The sequence below is a fragment of the Glycine max genome, chromosome 4 (genome assembly GCF_000004515.6).
Source record: "Glycine max cultivar Williams 82 chromosome 4, Glycine_max_v4.0, whole genome shotgun sequence".
NCBI lineage: Eukaryota > Viridiplantae > Streptophyta > Magnoliopsida > Fabales > Fabaceae > Glycine > Glycine max.
Window position 1 is genome coordinate 11,694,577 of NC_016091.4, and position 23,021 is coordinate 11,717,597.

The window sequence follows — 23,021 nt, forward strand, 5'->3', positions numbered from 1 at the left end:
AAGAAAGCTAGTGGTGTTATGTTTCCTAAGGAGGTTATGCCTAATTTTTTTTCCTTGCAGAAATTTTAAATTTTTTTATCTCTTTTCCCCTTTCAGACATGGATATTCATCTTTGAATAAAGAAGATAACATTTATTTTGGATATTTAAAATCTAAAATAGTTATCTGTTTGTAGAAACTATGTAAATGGCTTGTTCAAATGCTTATGGCACTTGATTACTTGCAGGTGAACCATATTCTTCATAGTTATGTCAAGGTTAGCTACAAAATCTTATTTGTGCTTAGTGACAACATTCCTATTTTCATCTAATTTCCTTCAAACAAAATATATTAATGAGAATTACATGATTCTATCAGTGTTCAAATATTTTCTTGACAAAAAAATCATGACATGCGCCTTGGTAAGTCATTCTATTGTTTCTTTAAATAAAGCATAGTTGCATAGATGGTTAAAATTTAGCTTACGAGTGATCAATGATGAATCAAGTGATTTTGGACTTGCCAAAATGTTGACTTTAGATGATCTAACTTCCTCTGTAAGAAATATTTAATCTAAGAACTGAGTTTACCTTCATGATTGTAACTTTTTGAAAATAATCATCCATAATGTCTTCTAATTTAGGTTGTGGGAATTCCTAGCTACATGTGTCGTGAGCTCCTTGTTGATATACCTTATGACTCTAAATTGGATATTTGGTTATTACATTACCGCAAAAAAGTCATTTAACGACGGTTAAAAATGACTTTCAACGACAGTTAAGAACTATCTTTATAGCCAACATCGTTGAAAGTTGACATTATTAACGACGGTTCCAATAAAAACTGTCTTAAAAAAATTGATCATTTTAAGACGGTTCTTATATAAAAAAGACAGTTCTTATAAGAATCTTCTTAGAATAGATGTTTTCTAAGATGATTGTTTTATAAGAAACGTCATAGAAAGCATACATTCTAAGACGATTCTTATATATAAGATTTAACTACAGAACAATGTATTCACATGTGTAATCAATGTATTCAAGATTTAACTACAGAACATTCTATTTTCATGTTGTAGTAATCTCAAAACACCTAAACACACGCGCAAGCTGGACAAACCTTGATATCTAAGAATAAATGAGCAACTCCTGTCTGTGACCAATCGATTCCTACTAAAGGCATGAATTGACCTAGAAAATCTAACCTATAAAGCATAAAATAAAAGAAAGAATTTAACATTATCAAACCATTGAGTAGAATTAAATCAAGAGAAAAAAGAAAAGAAAAGAAATGGTGTGGAAACTAACAGGCAAATATCTAGATGTTATAATATTTCAAGGTTTGCAGCTAGAAGGAGAAGCTACGAAGCTAAAGGTTGAAAAAGGTATTGTGGCCATATTCCTTGATACAAAGTATGAGCTACACACCACAAGAAGTCCAATATTCCTTGGTCTTGAACCAGCAAAAAGCACTAACATGTGGTCAGAGAAGCTAGCTAGCCATGATGTTATAGTAGGAGTGTTAGACACTGGGATTTGGCCAGAGAGTGAAAGCTTCAAAGATGTAGGCATGAGACCAGTACCTGCTTATTGGGAAGGTGCATGTGAGATTGGAACAAGCTTCACAAAAAGTCACTGCAATAAAAAGGTTGTGGGGGTAAGAGTGTTCTACCATGGATATGAAGCAGTAGTTGGTAGAATTAATGAGCAAAAAGAGTATAAGTCACCAAGAGATCAAGATAGGCATGGCACTCATGCAGTAGCTACGGTTGGAGGCTCTCCTATGCATGGGGCTAACCTTCTAGGTTATGCTAATGGCATAACCAGAGGAATGGCACCGGGTGAAAGGATTGCAGCCTACAAAGTGTGTTGGGTTGGTGGCTACTTCAACTCAGATATTGTGTCAGCTATTGATAAAGTTGTGGCTGATGGAGTGAATGTTCTTTACACCTCTTTGGGTGGTGGAGTCTCCTCTTATTACAGAGATAGTTTATCAATGATTGCATTTGAAGCAATGGAGAGGTGTGTTTTTGTTTCATGTTCTGCTGGAAATGCAGGACCTGACCCTGCCAGCCTCACCAATGTGTCACCATGGATCACCATAGTTGGAGGAAACACAATGGATAGGGATTTTCTAGTGGATGTTAGGCTTGGGAATGGCAAAAAAATGATTGGAGTTTCACTCTATAAATGGAAAAATGTGCTATCAATTGAGAAACAATACCCTTGGGTGTACATGGTGAGCAATTCTAGTAGGGTTGATCCAAGATCTATATGCTTGGAAGGGACCTTGGATCCTAAAGTGCTGTCAGGAAAGATAGTAATTTGTGATAGAAGCCTTAGTCCTAGAGTGCAAAAGGGTGATGTGGTGAGAAGTTTAGGAGGGGTGGGAATGATTCTCACAAACACGGAAGCCAATGGAGAAGAATTGGTTGCAGATTCTCACCTCCTTCTAGTAGTTGAAATAGGAGAGAAAGAAGGAAAAAAGCTCAAAAGTTATCTCCTATCAAGTAAAAGTTCTACTGCAACTCTAGCTTTTAAAGGCACAAGGTTGGGAATCAAACCATCTCCTGTAGTAGCAGCATTTTCATCAAGAAGGCCTAATTTTCTCACCCTTGAAATTCTAAAGCCTAACTTAGTGGCTCCTGCGGTGAACATTCTTGTTGCTTGGAGTGAGGCCATTCGTCCATCAAGCTTGAAAATAAACAACAGAAAAGTGAAGTTCAATATAGTCTCTGGCACCTCAATGTCATGCCCTCATGTGAGTGGCATAGCAACTTTGGTCAAGTCTAGGCACCCTGAGTGGAGTCCTACTACTGTAAAACCTGCTTTGATGACAACAACTTATGTTCTTGATAACACCAAGAAAACTCTCAGAGATGCCTCAATTGCTAAACCATTCAGTCCTTATGATCATGGTCTAAGACACATTGACCCTATTAGAGCTCTTGACCCTAGTTTGGTCTATGACATTATGCCACAGGACTACTTTGAATTTCTGTGCACATAGAATCTGACTCCAACATAACTAAAAGTTTTTGCCAAATATTCAAACAGATCTTGTAGACACTCTCTTGCAAGTCCAGGGGACTTGAACTACCCAGCCACATCATCAGTGTTTACCTAAAAACACCCATTTCATTCCTAGTCCTGTGATTGTTCACAAAACTATCACCAATGTTGGCCCTCCTGATTCCAAATACCATGTTATGGTCTCACCATTCAAAGGTGCTTCTATGAAAGTTGAGCCAAAAACCTTGAATTTTATCGAAAAACACCAGAAGTTGTCTTGTAAGATTACCTTCAAGCCAAAGATTCAACAAACCTCTCCTGAATTCGGTAGTATGGAATGGAAGGATGGCTTGCACACTATGAGAAGCCCTATTGTGATAACATGGATGCCACCACCAATGTGAATTTCAATGGGACTATTTACAAGTTCAGTAGTATTTCTTTGTTGCAATAAGAAAATCTTTTGTACTAGGAACTAGAAGTCCATCCTTTTGTATTACAAGAGAAGTTATTATCTTAGTGTTCAATCCTATGTGCCTTTTCCTACATCTTATAACTCAACCAAGATCATTCACCTATAATTCATAGATTCAAAGTAGCGGAATGCTTAAAATTGCCTACAAATGGAACTTATAGCTGATTCTCAATTATTTTGGTTACATTAGCTATGAAAAATTTGATGAACCAAAGCTTAGCTGACAAAAGAAGAGACACATAAATGAATGATGCAATCCTACCCCCCAAGGGCATTGGATAGAAGACTCCAAGAAGATTGGACCAGAGATGCAAGAGAAGGTCCTAGGGTTCTCATGAGCCTTAGGATAGATTTTGGGCCCATGGGCTAAATATAAGCCCACTTATCTTTGTACATATTAGATTAAGGTTTCATTATTTTTGGACCTTGTATTTAGGGCTCCATAATGTAGGTAGTGTACCTTAGAAACGTAGGATTTTTCAACCCTTGTATTTTAGGGCACCTAGACTAGTTTTTGTATTAGGGATAGTTTTGTAATTTCATATGCATTAAGTGAATATTTGATGTGTGTGTTGGGAAATAAATTTAATTGAATTGGGAGAAGCCCAATCCAATTAAATTTTAGAGGGAGAGGTGAGCATTTGCTTGCTACACCTCATTGCCACATCATATAGTCACACTTTGTGCATGTCCTTCATGCTTTACATGTCTCATGACACCTAAACACTCTTAGTGGAGAATCTTGGACTTGATCTTGGATTAGTGGGCTGAACCATAGCTAAAATTCACTAATCATAATTAGTGAAATTTTGACTCCAAAATTTGGCTCCACAAATTCAATTTCAAATTCAAGTGAAATTTGAATAAAAATTCAAATTTCCCTTCAATTTTGTGTGACACTTAGGCTATAAATAGAGGCCATGTGTGTGCATTTTTTCAACTTTTATCATTTGAGAATTATAATTCAAAGTTCAGAACTCATTTGAGGCACAAAATATCGTGCTCTTTCTCTCCCTCTCCCTTCACTCATCTTCTCCTACCTTCAAGCTCTTATCCATGGCTTCCTATGGTGGTGAGCTTCTTCTTGACTCATCTTCTCCTTGAAGTGGTGTCTCCAATCATCTTTCTTCCTTCTCCATTCCGTTGCCATTGATCTCCAAGAAGCAAAGGACTCCATTGATGAAGAAGATCCAAGGCCTAAAAGCTTCACATAGGAGCTACATCAATGAATAAATATGTTTTCAAAGTGAACACTTACTACAGAGATACCTCAACTACCTCTGCAGAGAAAATCCCACAAAAAATGTTCAATAAAACTAAAGCTTGAACTCTAACTGAGGGCTGAAAACCCAACCCAAATGGCATGTCCCTCTTTTAATGCTTACTCGTATGGCTATAACAATAATAAAATTTTATGTATTCGCATTCTACATTTTGCTGCAGAAAAGGATTTTATTGTCTATCCTTAATTGTTGTTAGACAAAGAAGACCTTCAATTTGAGGCTATCAATCTTAACCAAACCCATGCCTAAAAATATTGAAAGAAGGAACATGGGGAAAAAAATTTGGACCATTTCTTGATTTGTGCATGTCATCCTTGCACAGGGGCCATGCTAATCTTCTATGTATCGTTCCAATTTTATTGGATGTCCCCGAAGGGACATGTTTTTTATCGTTGCTTGGGGTTAATTATATTCACCGATGTGGACTTGCTACAAACTAGGTGTTGCCCTAACGAAAGGAAGATACCTCACATTTCCATTAAGCTTAACTCGATCTCTTCACTCGGTTGTAGAAAAGAACAAATAAGCACCCTTTAGACTGAGAACAAACTGGATTCAACCATTGTACCCACATCGAAGGAAAACGAACACTTGAAAGATAAGGGTTCTTACCTACACAGACACCTTTGACGGAGACTTGACAGATGAACTACTCCAGCATTGCTTCGCAAAGCTTCAAGAGAGAGAGGGCCCAGTCAAAGCTTGAGTGAGAGAGTGCAAGTGGGTTCGAGGGTCACAACTGTAAACACAAAGGCAAACACACTTTTAAGCAGAAATTCTAGGAGGGTCAAAGAAAGTCGAACAGAAATAGAAAACTAAGCGAGGTTTGAGGGAGTCATTGAATTCAAACCTTCGAGGGAATCCACAACTTGGACAAAGATGAACGTAAGTAAAGAAGAAGGTTACACGCGATTGAGAGGAAGCTAATTAGTGATTTTGGGAATAATAAGTAAGATTATTCAAAGACGGTCTTATATAAAAATCGTCTTTGTACTAGCAATACAATTATGACGGTTTTTGTCAACCTGTCGTTGTACTCCTTGTTCAAAGGTTAAACTCACTATTGAAAATGGATATTCAATAATCGTCATCATATACATTCGTTAAAATTACTACACTATCACCACGTATATCCATTATTGTGGTAGTGTTGGGTAAGTACTCATATATTATGGTTATTTTTGCAATCTTGCTTGATAAGTTTTTTCATTATCTAGTTGATTGTGTATTTGTTATCTCTAAAATTGGTTGTTCAGGATGTTGTATATACAAAATGACCTCACTTAAGCCTGCATTTAAAGCATTTGTAGGTAGGAGGGGTCCAATTGGTGTAGGGAGAGGAAAGGAAATAAAGAGAACTAACCATATATTTTTTTTTAAAAAAAAATCTTTTTACATCGGTTGAAACCACAAACGATATGGTAATTGATAAATTTATAAATTTTGACATACTTCCTACATCGATTTTAGGAACAACTAAAGTAAAAATATGTTTTTCATATCATATCGGTTTTAAAATTGATGTTGAAAGTATTTGACTTTGAACATAGTTAAATACAACATCAATTTTAAAACCGATATTAAATGAATTTTTTAATCGATACTAAATGTCTTTATTATAGTAGCATGGGGTGCTCCTATTTCCTAATTTCCTCCTTATTTCTAACTGAGAAATGGAAGAATTCATATGGACAGTAGAAAGCATTGCCTGAAATTTCAAGTTGGTCATATTAACCTTAATACTACTACTATATTTTTTCAATTTCTGATTTCTCAAGTTCAAAATTATATTGTTATTTGTTCTAATAAAAGAATTCACGTAGAATTTCTTAGATTACAAATCTCACGGATAAAATATTTTATTTGTTACTAGTTAGATTTGTGAAAAGTTAATTTTTAGGAAATAATTCATCATTTATTCTTGAATCGAATTATCATCCTCAACATAATTACAAAGTAAATTATTTATCATAAATTAAAAAATATTTTATATATTTAAAATATTTATTTATTATAAACTTTATTTATAATATAATTTTCATATTTAAAATATTTATTTATAGTAAATTTTAGTCATATAAAATATTATTTAATTTTCTACAAATTTATCTGTACTCAAAATATTAAAGAAAATGTTGAGAAAATAAATATGAAGGATGATGATGATATCATGATAGTAAGTAAAGTGAAAAAGAATAAAAAAAAGAAGTGTGGGATAAGACACGTAAGAGAAAGAAACCGAAAGTGGACACACGGCCATTTCTCGAATAAAAAAGGCACCGAGTAAAGATACCTTACCATGACACGAATACGAATTTTCGGTGACAAATGCAAATGCTGCATGCTATGCTATTGCTAGTTGCTAGATGAGTATTGAGATGCATGTCACTATCACTACTATTTTTTTCTCATCTTCCACCCAACCTCCCTTCTCATTTGCCATTCAAGTTCACTTTTTTTTTTCTTTCTATATTTAATGTATTGATTGAGTTTTGGTTCTACTTTTACAAATCACCTCAGATCAAAATACATTTGAAAAGAGGAATATTAATTATACTCTATTTTGATAATTTCTTTCTGACATTCGCTACGTGGTTATTCAAATTTATTAAAAATTATGAATTTTGATTTGTTTTAATTCTGAATTAAGAAATAGAATAATTTATAACAAATGAGACCCACTAAATTTAATAATTTTCAGTAATTTTTTATCAATCACAGAGCAAATGTTAAAAGAGAATTTAAGTAAGAATATCGAGTTAAAAAAATATTTTCAAAATTAAAGTAGATAAATGCGTTTTTAAAACTTTAATATCACTCACAGTTTTCTATATTTACACGTATTGAATTGGTATCCTCACATTAAATTAACTTTTAGTCTTTTGTTAAAAAGTTCCCGAAATTTTTTCAAATAGTTTTATTTAAGTTAAGAATACTTATAATTCGGTGAATTTAATTTACTAATAACACGTGGTTTTTGTTTGAGTGGTGATGACTTGAATTCCAAATGATTAGAGATTTGAATCTTAACTCATATATATAGAGAGAAAATCTAATTAGGAGGAGATAATTGATCTTTTAAAAGTGCCTTCAGAACTCTTGAAAGAGACGAGTTTCAATGAATAATGGAAGATACTCCTTATAATTATGTGTGTAAAAAAATGGAATGAAATTATTTTTTACTAATTTTTTTTATACATATAAGTCAAATAAAAAACTATTTAATTAAATAAATTAAATACAAACCACTTTTTTTTACAGCAATACAAATCACTTAAACTGATGAGTTTACCTTCTCTCTCTCTTTTTTTTTGTATAATGATGGTAATGGAATTAGAACTTAAGGTTAAACTCTCCGCCATTAGACCAACTATAATAGATTACTAATAAGTTAATTTTATATGTAATATTTTATATAAATATTCAACAGAAATTTACACTCCTATCACATTATATTAATAAAAAATGGCATATTAAAATAATAAAATTTCATTAGATGCTTCTTTAAAAAAATTACACTAATATACATAAATTAAATTCTAAACTATTTTTATAATTATTCATTAGTTTTTTTTGTAAAAGAATTATTCATTAGTTTAAGGTTAATGCAGGATACGGTTAAAAAAAATTAATGTAGTGTTATTAAGTTAATTTTAAAAATAAAAACTGATAATATTTAATTATTGGTGCCATTTTTTTTATTCTTATCGTCATGTTGATATATCTGTGCACGATTCAAATGAACATTTATTTGCATAGCAAATCAAAGAACATATTTGAAGTAATTTCATTAGATTTTTAGTACTAATTAGAAATTGAATCAGACTATCGGTAAGAAAATTTATAATAATTTAGGTGACCCATGTAATTTATTAGATGGTAATTGATTAGATTAAGAGTGTGCGTTAAAGGAAAATGAAGAAGAAAAAAATAGAAACGAAAGGAAAGGAAGAGAAAGTAAAAAAGAGAAAAATAAAAGAGAGAAGAAAAGTAGAAAGAAGTAGAGACGGAGCAGAAGAAGGATCCACACCGTTCTCTTCCTCTCTTCTTCTCCTTCTTCATTACCAAACCTAAAAGGTATGTATGTATTCATATCATATGCATGTCCTCTCTCTATCTTTATATACATACACTAATGTTTCTTTTTTTAGTTTTTACGTTTTGGATTATATAAAAAAATTACTAATAGATGGAAAAACGATGGTTAGAAATGGAAATGGTGGTTGTGGTGTGGTTATGTGATTGTGAGATATTAGAAAATATGAATTTGAAATGAATGCATTTATATTTTTGGGTAAAGTTTGGTGTCGGGTGAAGAAAGAATTAATAAATGCAACCACGGATCCAACCCATGACATTAATTAATTAATATACGATCCTCCTTTCTTTTTATTCATTATGTTCATGTGTATAACGCCTTCCATCACCAACTTCACTTCTCTCACTTCATTAAAAACCAAACCCCAAAATTAAAATTAAAAAAGAAAAAAAAAACTCTTTGTTTGTGTTCTCAACTTGTTAAGCTTCGTACCAGCCAGCCACACTGCAATCGCCGAAATTTTCCACTTCCGCGAAACGGCGTGTCGTTTTGGAATCAGAGAGTTTTGGTTTTTGCTTTCGTAGGTTTTGATTGGGGTTACAGAATGAACAAGTGTTTGACAGCTACAATAAAAAAAGGTTCATAAACGACAATTCTCACACCTTGTTAGATTCACCTGTTTGATTCCATCAATTCAATGACTCTGCATTTTACTTTTTAATTTTAGTTTTAAAATTTTAAGATTTCATGTACCTTACAATTCGCTGAAATATTAGGTGTTTTTATTGCATTTCCTTTCTAGAGATTTTTTTCCCCATAATTTCTAATTTTAATTTCAATTTTTGGTTTGTGATTGGAGCAGTAATTTATTTTCCTTTATTTTTTTAATTTTGATTTTAACTTTTGGTTGTGTATGTGTGGAGCAGTGATTTATGATATGATGGAGTTTGGTGTGAATTTGATTTGCTGATGCAACGATTAGGATCAACTGTCACTGGTTTTGTGTTGAGACTAAAATGTCAATGTCAGGTATTTTCAGCTTTTTCTTTGCTATATATTGTAGTGTTTTTTTATGTATGTTGTGATTGGTGTGTGACTTTGTGAGTGTAAATTACTTGGCTGATGATGTTGTATTTCATTGGTTATTGATGGAATGTGGGTGTGAAAGGATTTGAAGGGCAATGTAGTAATGATGAGATTAGAGAGAGGAGGTCTGATATTGAGAACTCGGAAGATGAGAGGCGGCAGTCGAGAATTGGAACCTTGAAGAAGAAGGCAATGAATGCGTCGTCTAGATTCACTCATTCTCTTAAGAAAAGAGGGAAAAGGAAAATTGATTATCGGGTTCCATCAGTGTCCATTGAAGATGTAAGAGATGCACGGGAGGAGACTGCCGTCCATGAATTGCGCCAGAAACTTGTTGAGAGGGGATCTTTACCTCCTAGGCATGATGACTATCATACATTGTTAAGGTATTTCATCAATTCAAAATGGCACAACCAAATATCAAGTGATCTTTTTTTGGCTCACACTTGCTCTGTTGCTCTCTACTTCTTGGTAGGTTTCTTAAAGCCAGGGACTTTAACATTGAGAAGACGATTCAGATGTGGGAAGAAATGCTTACGTGGCGAAAGGAATATGGAACTGATACCATCCTTGAGGTAAAGATAATAATATATATCATAGCCCACAGAATGTTTCAGTGTATCAAAGTACAATACCTAATCCCTTGGTTTATCTGATTTTGTAGATTCTAAATTGAATTTGTTTGTTATATAATTTGAACAAGTCAGATATAGAAGCATTCATTAGCCTCTACCTCACAGATTAAGCTTTCGCAATAAATGACCTTGAGATGGTATTAGGGCTCTTATGACCAAGCAAAGTGGTCAAGAGTTCTGTCATTGCTGCCTAATTCTTCTACAGATAAGCTTAATTTCTTTGCAAGACAAAATTTGCATTGTCTACACTTCAAGTGAGGCATGTTAAATATAAAAAAACCATTGATGGACATCCACCTAATAGCTTAAGCTTTTAGGAGAGTTGGGCTTTGACATAATATTAGTCTCTATGATCAAGTGGTACTGAGTTTGATATCTGCTACCCCCAATTCTGTCCATGCATCAAGCACAAATAGTTCTTATGAGGGGACATGTTAGATATAAAACCATTCATTTTCCAAATGGCATAAGATTTTAGGAGAGTTGGTCCTTGATAGAATAAAACAGAATTATTTGCTTTTTTAATCTTTGAATATTTCAGCATCAGCATATTTTCAATGCTAGAAGACACCGGATACATGTTTTATTTTGGTTGGGTGTTTTTGAAGGATTTTGAATTTGGAGAGCTGGAAGAAGTATTGCAGTATTATCCTCAAGGGTACCATGGAGTTGATAAGGAAGGTAGGCCAGTTTACATTGAGAGACTTGGGAAAGCCCATCCAAGCCGCCTAATGCACATCACCACAATAGATCGATATTTGAATTACCACGTCCAGGAGTTTGAGAGGACCCTGCAGGAGAAATTTCCAGCATGCTCCATTGCGGCAAAGAGACAGATTTCTTCAACAACAACAATATTGGATGTACAGGGCTTGGTATGTTGTATTACACAAAATTATTTGTGTACCTTACTAATAATATAAGGTGTATTTCTGTTGCTGTTTCTCTTTGTATGCGTGATAGTTTGTGCTGCTTTTTTATAGTAGATTATTAATGTAGTTATCCTTTAAGCATTTTATCAAATATGATATTTGCCTTTAATATTTTACAATCCAATCTATTTACTGAGGGGGTTGTTCCTGATTGGGTGTTTCTCTATTTTGGGATCTTCCTTGTTTTAAGTTGTTGAAAAGTTTTTCTACTAAAATTTTAGCTGACACTTGATATGTGATGCAGGGAATGAAAAATTTCTCACGTACTGCTGCAAATCTCTTGTCTGCTGTGACAAAAATAGATAGCAGTTACTATCCTGAGGTTTTTGTCCCATCCTTTCCCAAATTAACATCTTTTCATCCCTCTTCCATTCTATATAAAACTTGATAGTGTATATTTGCAGACATTACATCAAATGTATATTGTCAATGCTGGTTCTGGCTTTAAGAAGATGCTTTGGCCTGCCACACAGAAGTTTCTTGATTCCAAAACCATTGCGAAGATACAGGTGAAGAATATAATCTTCAGGCTTCAGCTAATATTTCATATGATCTATTTCTGCAGTGCCACTGACTTTACATTCATTTCCCAAATTTCCAGATTCTTGATTCTAAGTCTTTATATAAATTACTGGAAGTCATTGACTCTAGGTATACATCTATGTCTTCATCATACTGCATTGTAATTTCTATTCAATATATTGATTAATTTGGATTTTGTAAATGAATCTATACAGTCAGTTGCCAGACTTTCTGGGTGGTTCTTGTACATGTGCTGCAGAAGGTGGATGTCTTCGGTCTAACAAGGGTCCATGGAATGATCCTGACATCATGAAGGTAATGTTTCTTTGTATATCTTGTTTCTTAGTATTTACATGTGTCAGCTTCTGAAAATATATATAACTTGGAATTGCCTTGTCAAACTATTATATGGCCAACTAATGTTGGATATTCTGATCTGTAGCTGGTACATAATGAGGAGGCAACATTTGTGAGGCAAATCACCAGAATGCCCAATGGTCAACATACATTTGACTCCTTTCAAATGCACCCACTGAAGGCAAGTCTTGGTCTTCTTGTCATTGGAAAGTTGGGAACTTCACGTGTTTACTTTATATATATGGACTTTTAGCCTCTCTTTTTTTCTCATCTCCCAGGAACGATGCAGTGATACATCAACAGCTGAATCAGGGTCTGATATGAACGATTACTCCTCTCCCAACAGACACAGGAGCTGTCCTTATCCTCATTTAGCCCCAGTTCATGAAGAAGTCAATTTGGAACCTTTGAATCTAATTTATTTGAGATCCCTCATTCTTGTCTTTACTTCCATGCACATTACCTGTGGTTGTGTCTTGAGATTTTAATCACACCTAACACTGTATCTTATGTAGGTTAAAGCACCAGATCTCAATGGCTACTACAGTTGTGATGATAGTGCTCTAGCAGTTGAGAAAGTGATTGAAAGTGATCACTTTCACCTTAATCGAGAGCAGCCATTGCAAACTAATAATATAGGGAATATTTCTTGTAGAACAGATTCAGGAGGTATTGTCATGAAATTGTTGAAGAAATAATATTTATATGCCATGTGGAACTGAAGTTGCTGATATACCTTGTCATATTTGAATGTGGAAGTTGGAAACTCATGGTAGCTATCATTCATGCTAGGTTTAACTGATTTCATTGACAAGTAATTCGATAGTGTCCTTATCTGCTGAACTCACACCACTTCATTTTTTGTTAGGTACTTATGTCAACAGTTGGTTCAGCATTGTTAAGGAAAAAATAGAGAAAATAAATGTCTTATATGTTGCAAGAGTGATGACATTTTTCATGGAAAAACTAGTAACACTCTTCCGCTATTTAACATTCGAATTTTGGAGAACACAGAACAATGTTCACCCACCAATTACCATGGAACATAACATTAATAACCATTCAGCAGCTGTTGAAACAGCTTCTGAAAGAGATTATATTCTTCCATGTGTACAACGTCTTCAGAGACTAGAAAAAGTCTTTGAGGAACTTAACAACAAACCTGATGGTATGCCTCAGGAGAAGGAGCAGATGCTTATGGATTCCATGGATAGGATTAAATCTGTTGAGTTTGACCTTGAAAAGACCAAGAGGGTACTAATCTATATGTTCTTGGTCATGTAGAACTTTTGATTATGCTGATTGATAGGATGGTGTTTAAACTTTGTACTTTTACTGTAGGTGCTACATGCTGCAGTGATGAAGCAGCTTGAGATTGCTGAATTGCTGGAGAACTTGAAGAAATCAAAGTGCCGAGTAAGTTGTTCCTTGTATAATTTCTATATTCAAAATTTTTTGGGCTATTCAATGTCTGGTTGCATTAATTATGTTACCTGAATGAAGATGAACTGGTAGAGTAGGATTTTCCCCTTGTTATTTTAACAACATTTCTACATCTTTAGATAAGTGAGCATGCTACTGCCAAATTCTACTGATGAATTCATAGTTACAGCTACCAGTTTCACTTAAAACTTTGATTAAATCTCAAGTTTATAGTAGTAGTTGACTCTCCTTTTATCCTTTGCATTTCCCCTCCTATTGTTCTTGTCATGCTGTGTTCTGTTTCTTTCTTTATCAGGTACTTGTCCACATCAAATTTTTAAACCTCCCTGAAAACTATTCTAAACCCCTGACCTCTTACCCAACCTATGTGTTTGGGTTGTGATTCTGTGCTCTTTAGTTCCTTATTTTAGTCAAGGCCCTAATGAATCTTGACTCATTTGTTTTTGCAATTGAAATATGCCATTATAAATTACAGTTACATAAATGAATAAATTAGTGTACCAACTTAAGTTGGCAATGCTTGTGCAATTTGTATTGATAGAGATCATACTTCAATTATGTCACCAATGTTGAGACTTCCAAGATCCAAGTAACCTAACAAGTAGGGGTGGATCCACGTTCATGATTAGGGGGGCAACCTTCAGAACAACTTTGGTTCAATCTACACAGTAAATTGATTATAAAAAAATAAATTTTTACACCATCAGCACTTGCCACTTCCAACATGGTCTGTGGTATCACCTCTGTGCACAAGTACAATGGTTGAACTTGAGTTCATAGCTCTGTAGTTTTTTGAAAACTTTTTTAACAAGGATTATTCTTGCAGCAAAGAAGGCTATTCTGTTGAGTCATCTAAACGTTTAGCAACAGAAGTCCTTGGCACCACAGAAGATATTTCCATCAAAGAGAAGACTTATTGCAACCTCACTCCTAGATTGGACCCAAGGAAGCATGAGGCGACGGAGTTTTGGTAGAGCATACATAGAAACACGACGAATCTGGATGGTACACAGTCCACTTTGTTTTATATCTAATAATAATAATAATAATATGATATATAATATAGTTTTCCTCTTACATCTTTTGTTTTCTTTCATAGTAAATAAGTGTAAAGAAGGTGTAATTATGCATGGACGAGATGTTCTATCAAGTTTTAGACAGTTTTGAGAACAGAAAGAAAATAGATAAGTTTATAGTGCAGAAAGTTTAAGAAATCCCAACCTTTGTGTTACGCGTAAAGGATTTTGAAAATGTTTTAACAGACATTGGAATGATAAGTCACCAGCTGGGTGTGTGACAGTAGTCTATTTTCGGCAAATTGACCACACTGGATTTCATTTAGAAACTAATTTTAAATAAGGGTCCGTTTTGAAACATTTTGTGTGGAGGATCTGTTTTGTGTAAGCATTTCATCAGCACGATCAGCGAAACACCTAGTGCATGTGGCCAGTGAGCTTGGCGAAACAGCTAGTGATTGCCTGGCCGTCCACGTGGCATGTCGCCAGTGAGCTTGGCGAAACAGCTTAGCAAAATAATGCACCTGAACATGGCACACTGTCTCCTCCCCTCTCGCACGCTGCGCGAAGAACAGAGCCCTTGCCACCGCAACCGCAAACCTTAGAATTCCGAGCGAAGAAATCGATTCCGATTCCGATCCCTTGGACGCCAACACAGATAAAAAAAGCTCTCTGGAGGATGGTCTAGCGTGAGCGTGCGGCAGCATCCAATTGAGAGCGAAAATGCCGCGAATGCTGTTAGCGTCGGTAGCGGCGGGATCGAGACGGAGGAGCTTGGGCGAAGCGGCGTTGGCGGAGGCGGCGTGGCGGTGACGATGATAGACACCTTCGATCCAGCGAACGAGGGCAGTTTTGGAGGAGCGGTTAGGGTCGTACTCGATCCTTTCGACGACACTGAGAGAAGAAGCGGTATTCCGTTTGTGATTGACGGTTTGTTGCAAGTGCTTGGCTCTGCTGCCGCGGTGGAAGGACAACCATTTCGCTGTTATAGATGGCGAAATTTTTTTTAATTACAAGTATTTCGCCATCTGAATTGGCGAAATACACTCCACATTTTGCCACGTGGGTGATTGCTGCACATGCTGTTTCGTCATCTTCATTGGCGAATTTACCTGATTTCACATTGTTCCTATGCACCTATTTCTTTGTTCCTCTTGGCAAAACATGTGTTTCGCCATGCTCCCCGGCAAAACGCTCACACAAAATAGACCTCCTTCACAAAATGTTTCAAAACAGACTCTGATTGGAAATTAGTTTCAAAAAGAAACCCTAGCTTAATTTGCCTCTATTTTCCCTGTTGGTACGTGTAAGGTTTGAAAAGTACTCAAAACTGGCCTGATTATCACAAATAAAACTCAGTGAACTGGCTAGCAAGTGCTACCACTTTTGTTCAAAGACATGTTAGATTTGCAATCATCTTTGGTAGGCAATTTATGAGTATTATGTTAATCACAAACAAACTCAGCCAAACTTATTTGGCTTGTTGATTTTGGCACATTTTTATTTATTGTGTTTTGGAGTAAACTATACTTCTCAGTACTCTCTCTCCAAAGATTATTAAATTAAATATCTAAAAATCAAGATGGTTCCCACGACTTAGAATTTCCATGCAAACATGAGAAGATTTGCGTAGAAATAAACAATACTATTCGCTTTGGACAATAGTAACCCACGGTTTTGGTGCATTTGCTGATTAGGAAATCAATTTTGTTCAAGGACATAGTGTTTGTTTGGATTTGCGTCTTGCACCAAAAACGTGTTTCAGAGACGTGTAAATGTGAAGCAAGACGTGGAGAGAGAAGATCTTGATTCACATTTTTTAATTATTTTCCAAACACTTGGTATAATCGATTTTGTTTGTGCTTGTGTTTCAAAATGGCTCTAAAAATGGATTTTTGGTAGACAACCATAACTGATTTAGGTTGTTTCTTTGATAGCCGTATTCCATGTGCTTCTTTGATCTGTATATTAGTAGGTTTAAGATAAATAAAATAAAAATAATTATTATTATAATAATATATTTTATTTAATATTGTTTTTCTTTCCTTTTCTTACCTACTAAAAAATTTAATTTCAATTTTTTTCTTTCTATTTTACTTTATTTCTCTCCCGTGAAACAATTTTTATTTCTATCATATTTCTCACCTATTTTTCTTCTTTCTTTTATCACTTGTTCATTTTTATTTTCTCTTTTTTTCCTCAACAACTAGAGCATGTTTGGTTTCTGATCTAACAATGTGCACGAATTCTAAAATCAAATCCAATGGTCTATAGCAAACTGAACGCTAAAGGAAAGGTGAAGATGTTTTTATAAACTTTATTTTGTCACTAATGTCTATTTACAACAAATATCCAAACATGCACTAACACCGTTGAAAATTCCTAGGAGTCAAACACATTGAAGGCCACCGAATTTTCAACCCCACACAATGCTGAATCAAACACATTGAACCAATGATCGTGACTCCCTCTCTCTATTTCTTTATTTCAAACAAATTTTGTCCTTTTTTTCCTTTTTTGTTGGAATCTTGTCATTACTACTCATTACTCAAATTAGAAAGATAACTCTAATTTGAAACTAACCATAAAAAGTAAGATCATCGAACTATTAGAGCATCTTTAGTGGAAGATTTTGAGCTAAGATTTGGTCTTGTCCAAATCTTTCACTAGAGAGAGACCTAGATCTCCAATATGGAGGATGGAATCTTCTACAAGACCTTTTAAAGATCCTCACCATTCTAATTTTAATTTTTTTTACTGTTTCTCTCCCTAATAGATTGTGAAGGGAAGCAACAGAAATGAACAAAAAAAAGAGAAGAAGATGAAGAGGAAAACAAACTGAAAAATTCAGAAGGGAGTGTGATGCGCTACTGAGGGGAGTGTGGTGGCATCGCACGCCGCGGATGGGGAGGGTGGTGGCGTCGTGTGCCTCGCGGAGGTGGAGGCTGGTGCTCTGTGTGGAGGTGGAGGGTGAGGGAATGGGAAAGGAAAGGGAACGGAAGAGGAGAGGGGATTGTGTGGCTTGGAGAAAGTGTATGTGATAAAGTGGGCTTCTACTATGCACGATGACAAACTGGGTTCCTACCGTGCACGATAGAGGCTATGTGAAAAAGTGAAAAAAAAAAGTGAGGAGAAGGTGAAGGTGAATGTTGGCTGGTGAGTTGAGAGAAAAGAAATTTAAAAAAAAAATTAAAATAAATGTTACTATTGGTAATCGAATGTTACCTTCCAATCACATATTAGTGGAACCATTGAGTTCGATCATCTAGTGTAATTTACAATTAATGGAACTCCATATAACACGGGATACTATCTTGTAGATGACATTTATCCTCATTTGGTCATTTTTGTGAAAACCACCCCCATGCCACAAAGAGAAAAAAGAAAGTTATTTGCAAAATGTTAAGAATCGACAAGAAAGGATGTGGAGAAAGCATTTGATGTGCTAAAATCTCGATTTGCAATTATATGTGGTCCATCACATAACTGGAACATCGATGCGATGAAGAATATTATATTGACATGCATTATATTGCATAACATGATTGTTGAAGACGAACGAGATACATATAATGATAATGTTGATGTTGATTATGATCATGTAGACGAAGAAATTTCAAATATCAGCGTATCTTGTGGTGTTCATTCCAACTTTGCTACATACCTACAAACAAAACATTATATGCATACAAGAAGAGTTCATCATCAACTTCAAACAGACTTGGTGGAGCATATTTAGGCGCGTTTCCGTCGCAACAATGATGAAATATAATTTTTCTTGCTTAATGACAATGTTTTGTATTTTGTTGTGTATGTATGTTATGTGTTTTTCGTCGGTTTAACTTTAAGTCATAAATAAAAAATTTAATTATCAAAATATTTAGTTATTTAATAATTAAAATGTTTATAATTAATTATTTAAATTTAATTTAAAAATAATTATTAAAATATATTTAAGTGGAGTTTATTGTAGGACTCACAAAAGTGACTCAAGATTCTAAATTAAAATATATCATTAAAGTAAAAAAGAAACAAAATCTTGATACACATATAATGCTTTGGGATTCATAAAAAAGTGATCTAAAATCTCAAAATGAGATCCACTTGCCCCTTGGATAAACTCCATCTATAAATATCTTTCTATCCACCTTCTCCCAGTTATCATCAAGTCATGGCATTGTCTTTCACTCAACGATTCTTCCTTTCTCCTTCACTTCTTCTTCTCCTCCTCCTCATTGCTCTCTCTTCTTCTTCTCTTACTGGTAAGTTCTTAATCTGAATTGGAGTTTGTGGTATCATTTTTTTACAATTTCGGGAAAAAAAAATCAAGAGTTTCTTTGTTAATATTTGGTTGCAGAGAGTAGTTTCAATTCTCAAGCGGAGCATACTGGTCGGAACCTTCTTCAGGCTAAAAAAAGTTTGTAATTTTTTGTTATGCTATTTTTGTCTTTTCATTTCTTTTTCTCTGCCTATGCTTTTGGATCTACCAGATTATTAGCTTTTTTTTTTAAATAAAAAAAAAGAAAAAAAAAACTCCATATTATATATATATTATGAAACTATATCTACCTACTAAGCTTCTGCATCAACTAGTAAGCACTTTAATAAGTAGTCTCTAGTTCAAATCTTGTATTAAATACTTTCAAAAAAGTTTTATAGTTGATAATAACTTTAGCCAACTTGAACAGGATACATGTAGTCATACAAACAATCTAAATGTATATGATCAAATCTTTCCACATGCATAGTTTTATGCTATGCTTATTATTACTACGAAGAAGATTCGTTTACCACGAAATAATCTTTTTTCTTTAAGAAAGACTAAACTACCATTTTGGTATTCCAATTTTCAAATATATACTTGATATCAATTTGGTCCACTGAAGGTTTATGAAAGCAAATTAGTACTACAAAAGTTTAAAAGTGACATAAATTAAATGGTCAAAATTGATTTAACTGATCTAATCTTTGGAAATCTAATTTGGGTATCACAATTTTTCAGAGTTCCAAATTGATGTTTAGTGTCCTTTACAGGATCAGAATGGTAGTTTTTTTTTTTTATCCAGAAAGAAACAAGCTATCTACTTATGTTCACATACATACATATACATCAGTAATGGGCTAATGAAGAATAATGGTTCCATAATTATCATAGTATTGAATTAGTTCTGGCAAAACTATGGCTCCAAAATGAACTATAGTAGACTCTCAAAAGTAAAATAGTGGTTTGATGAGAATGTTTATTTCACCATGCACCTGTAGGTTGTCCTGTGAATTTCGAGTTTTTAAACTACACAATAATCACATGCAAATGCAAAGGAGCCCAGTACCCTCCAAGCAACGCTGTGCGGCATTGAAAGAGTTGTTGCTTGCCCTTATGCCAATGTTTTAAACGATTTAACGAATGATTGTGCCACAATCATGTTTAGTTTCATTAATCTCTATGGAAAATACCCTCCCGGCTTCTTTGCTAGCATGTGTCACGAAGGGAAGAAAGGTATTACTATTAACTGTCTTCCTGCTGCTGCTGCATCGCCACCATCAGTATCAGCAGATGACACTGGGATGAAAACTCACCAGATGCGTGTGAGTGTGACTGTAGTAGTAGTAGTCTATTTTCATGTTGTAATGTTACATGTAATAAGGTTTGTTCAGTAACTGGACAAGTACTAAACCACTTCAGTTTAAAGACATGTTAAATTAGCAGTTGTCCTTTGTAGACAATTTATAAGTAGTAATATGTTTGTTTCCAAGTCTCTAGTAGGAAATGCCTCAATATTTACTTTCATCTAGACATGGCAATGGGGTGAGACAAGGATGGGTATCGGGTATCCTGTTCTCATCCCATCTTCGATTCAGATTTGTAAGAAAAAAAATTGTAAAAAATTATATTAAAATTCTGATTTAAAAAATATTGATTGTTAGATATTTATTTTTAACTATTTGTATTTGTAACACATTTGTTTATAAAAATCATCAAGAAAATAATCTTAAACTATGTAAAAATTATAAAAAAAAATAACAAATAATTAATAAAATTTTAATAATTTCATCATCGGACGAATACGAGAATGTGTATGGGACGGACAGTGACATTTCATCCCCGACCCCCACCCCAATTAAAAAAGTCGAATAATCTCCAAATCCGTACCTGGTCAGCTCAGGTATTTTTCTTCAAAATCAAGACAATCCACATATAAGGATTTCATTGACATGCCTACTTTCATCATCTCTTTTATATTTTGTTTCTCTTAAATTTCTAATCATAAAAAAATTAAAATTTAGTTCTATAGAAATGAGAATCCAAGACCAAACCGCAATTCATCTAAAAAAATATCATCCAATCTAGGTGTTTACCCAACCCCACAAGGCCACCTCACATCAAATTATGTCATGATTTATATTTTTAAACAATTTAATCAATTAACATGGTGTTCAAACATATGACCAAAAACATCCACCTCTAAATAGTGTTTGGTTTCTAACTTTATTAGGCTTTATTACTATCAATTAGATTTATTTTAAAAATGCTTGAGTGGTGGAGGGTTGTGTTAGGTTTTATTATCATGAAATAGATTCACTTTTAAGAATAGATAGTTTAGGAAGGAAAGTTATCTTATTTTCAAGCTCAAAACACCAGATTATAAGTCAACCTTTTTAACAAACCCGTGAATATAAGTCAATAAATTTCTCAGATAAATTATAATATTTTATTATATTTATCAAAACTGCGTTTAAGTAACTAAAGCTTACATTTATTAAATATTTTATTTTAGTATATATTATGAACAATTTTAAACTCTTATTAATTCTCCTACTCCATTTCTATGGTAAGTTTTAAATGTGCTTTATGTTTCTTAAGACATTAAATATATTTATTTTTATTTAATACTAATTTCCTTAGAAAGTAGTATGAAAATTAATAAGAAAAACTGTAAAAGGTAGGGTGGGCACGAATCCAAGTTGAATTGACCCCAACTAAATTGAAGAATTTTTTTTGAATTAGTTCATACGATCAGTTTAATTTGAATTTTAAAGTTATAAATCCGATGATATCAGTTTAGGTATCAAATTTGGGCACATAGAACATGAACCAACACAAACTTATAAATGTTTTTTTTTATTTTTTATATTATGTAGTTTTATAATTCTGTAAATTTTATGTCGTGTGTTTCTATAATTTTTTAATTTTGAGTATTCTATTATGATCTCTTTTTTTATTTTTTTATACTTTTTCATATTATTAGTCTAGGTCATTCGACCAAATTAATTAATCTGTTAATAGTGTAGAATTTTACATTAAATTAAACTCTTATCTTATATGGTTATTATAAAAAAATTTATAAATAGTGAACTTAAATATAAATAAATTTTAATTAATTTTATTTTATTTAATGTTATTATTTATAAAATATATTTCATTTAATTAAAATTAATTTTTAATAATTTTTATGGTTAATACCAAATTTTAATAAAAGAAAGTTTAAGAAAAATGTGTTTTTAAATAAAATTTAATAATACTCCTAGCCCTGCTACTCTTCGAATCACAAAGTTCGCCGGGCAATAATTATTTTTTGTTTTGTAGATGAGATGTATATTTTATAAGAGACAATTTTGTTTCGGTTGATAATATATTTATTTTTGGATAAATCTGTTATATAGAGATAATCAAATTATAGTGGTGTAATTTTGATAATTATTACACCATTTTTATAACTTAATATAGAATATGATTTTTATTAATTCAATTGTTGAATTATATCTATATATTATCAAGATAGTGTATATTAAATTTTATTAAAATTGAACAACAATAAAAATGTAACTAAATGATCTTATTTGAGTATATTTTAAAACATTTATATTAGTTAATTTTAATTTATATAAATAAGATAATTTCTCTCTATATATAATTATAAATTTGAGAATGCCTTTGAGAGGTTGGAGAATCACATGATATTTAAGAGAAACTTTCGAGCTTTGGAATACATGTGTCACATGAAGAGAGGTTTAGATAATATGTATTAATAAGCAGTGCTTCGTATATATTATGTTTGGTTTCAGACCATAATTATATTTGTTATAATAGTTATATTTTTTGTAACTGAATTTTCTCATTTAACATGTTTTAAATAGTTACAGATTGTTCGGGTCATTTAAATTTTGAATCTTAATTTTTTATTGGATTTTTTATAAAGGTTATCATTACACGGAAATAAAATCCATAAATATATTGTTTCTAT

At 33.3% G+C, this 23,021-nt stretch overlaps 2 protein-coding genes, 1 non-coding gene and 2 pseudogenes across 4 annotated transcripts; 3 read left to right on the forward strand and 2 right to left on the reverse strand.

The window, feature by feature from the left end:
- The first annotated feature begins 1,177 nt into the window (after positions 1 to 1,177).
- On the forward strand, positions 1,178 to 3,394 carry LOC100818407 (subtilisin-like protease SBT1.3; annotated as a pseudogene).
- A 1,630-nt stretch (positions 3,395 to 5,024) lies between these two features.
- LOC113001548 (U6 spliceosomal RNA) lies at positions 5,025 to 5,127 on the reverse strand. Its single transcript, XR_003266942.1, has one exon. It is a non-coding gene; the product is annotated as a U6 spliceosomal RNA (small nuclear RNA).
- Positions 5,128 to 8,675: 3,548 nt separating this feature from the next.
- Positions 8,676 to 14,976, forward strand: LOC100818938 (phosphatidylinositol/phosphatidylcholine transfer protein SFH13). Of its 2 annotated transcripts, none has more exons than XM_014774616.3 (15): positions 8,676 to 8,825; positions 9,714 to 9,816; positions 9,956 to 10,259; positions 10,349 to 10,448; positions 11,117 to 11,383; positions 11,685 to 11,762; positions 11,845 to 11,949; positions 12,042 to 12,091; positions 12,178 to 12,277; positions 12,405 to 12,500; positions 12,598 to 12,711; positions 12,835 to 12,988; positions 13,188 to 13,573; positions 13,661 to 13,735; positions 14,589 to 14,976. In XM_014774616.3, the coding sequence occupies exons 2-15, from the start codon at positions 9,804 to 9,806 to the stop codon at positions 14,607 to 14,609; spliced, it is 1,863 nt and encodes a 620-aa protein (XP_014630102.1). In that variant the 5' UTR covers positions 8,676 to 8,825; positions 9,714 to 9,803; the 3' UTR covers positions 14,610 to 14,976. The 2 variants fall into 2 exon arrangements, with proteins under 2 accessions (XP_014630102.1, XP_014630101.1); XM_014774615.3 differs by lacking the exon at positions 8,676 to 8,825 and adding an exon at positions 9,048 to 9,425.
- Positions 14,977 to 15,113: 137 nt separating this feature from the next.
- On the reverse strand, positions 15,114 to 15,872 carry LOC100819478 (60S ribosomal protein L2, mitochondrial-like). Its single transcript, XM_006578283.4, has 2 exons — positions 15,824 to 15,872; positions 15,114 to 15,760 (listed from the first exon to the last, which is right to left on the reverse strand). The coding sequence occupies exons 1-2, from the start codon at positions 15,870 to 15,872 to the stop codon at positions 15,114 to 15,116; spliced, it is 696 nt and encodes a 231-aa protein (XP_006578346.4).
- Positions 15,873 to 16,893: 1,021 nt separating this feature from the next.
- LOC100791452 (GPI-anchored protein LLG1-like) lies at positions 16,894 to 20,531 on the forward strand (annotated as a pseudogene).
- The last annotated feature ends 2,490 nt before the right edge of the window (positions 20,532 to 23,021 follow it).

Coding starts and splice junctions, on each gene's coding strand:
- LOC100818938 (XM_014774616.3), top strand. Junction 12,092..12,177: donor CTGGAAGTCATTGACTCTAG/GTATACATCTAT, acceptor GAATCTATACAG/TCAGTTGCCAGACTTTCTGG. Junction 12,712..12,834: donor TAGCCCCAGTTCATGAAGAA/GTCAATTTGGAA, acceptor TATCTTATGTAG/GTTAAAGCACCAGATCTCAA.
- LOC100819478 (XM_006578283.4), bottom strand. CDS start 15,872: ATGACGAAACAGCATGTGCAGCAATCACCCACGTGGCAAAATGTGGAG. Junction 15,761..15,823: donor CACGTGGCAAAATGTGGAGT/GTATTTCGCCAA, acceptor CATCTATAACAG/CGAAATGGTTGTCCTTCCAC.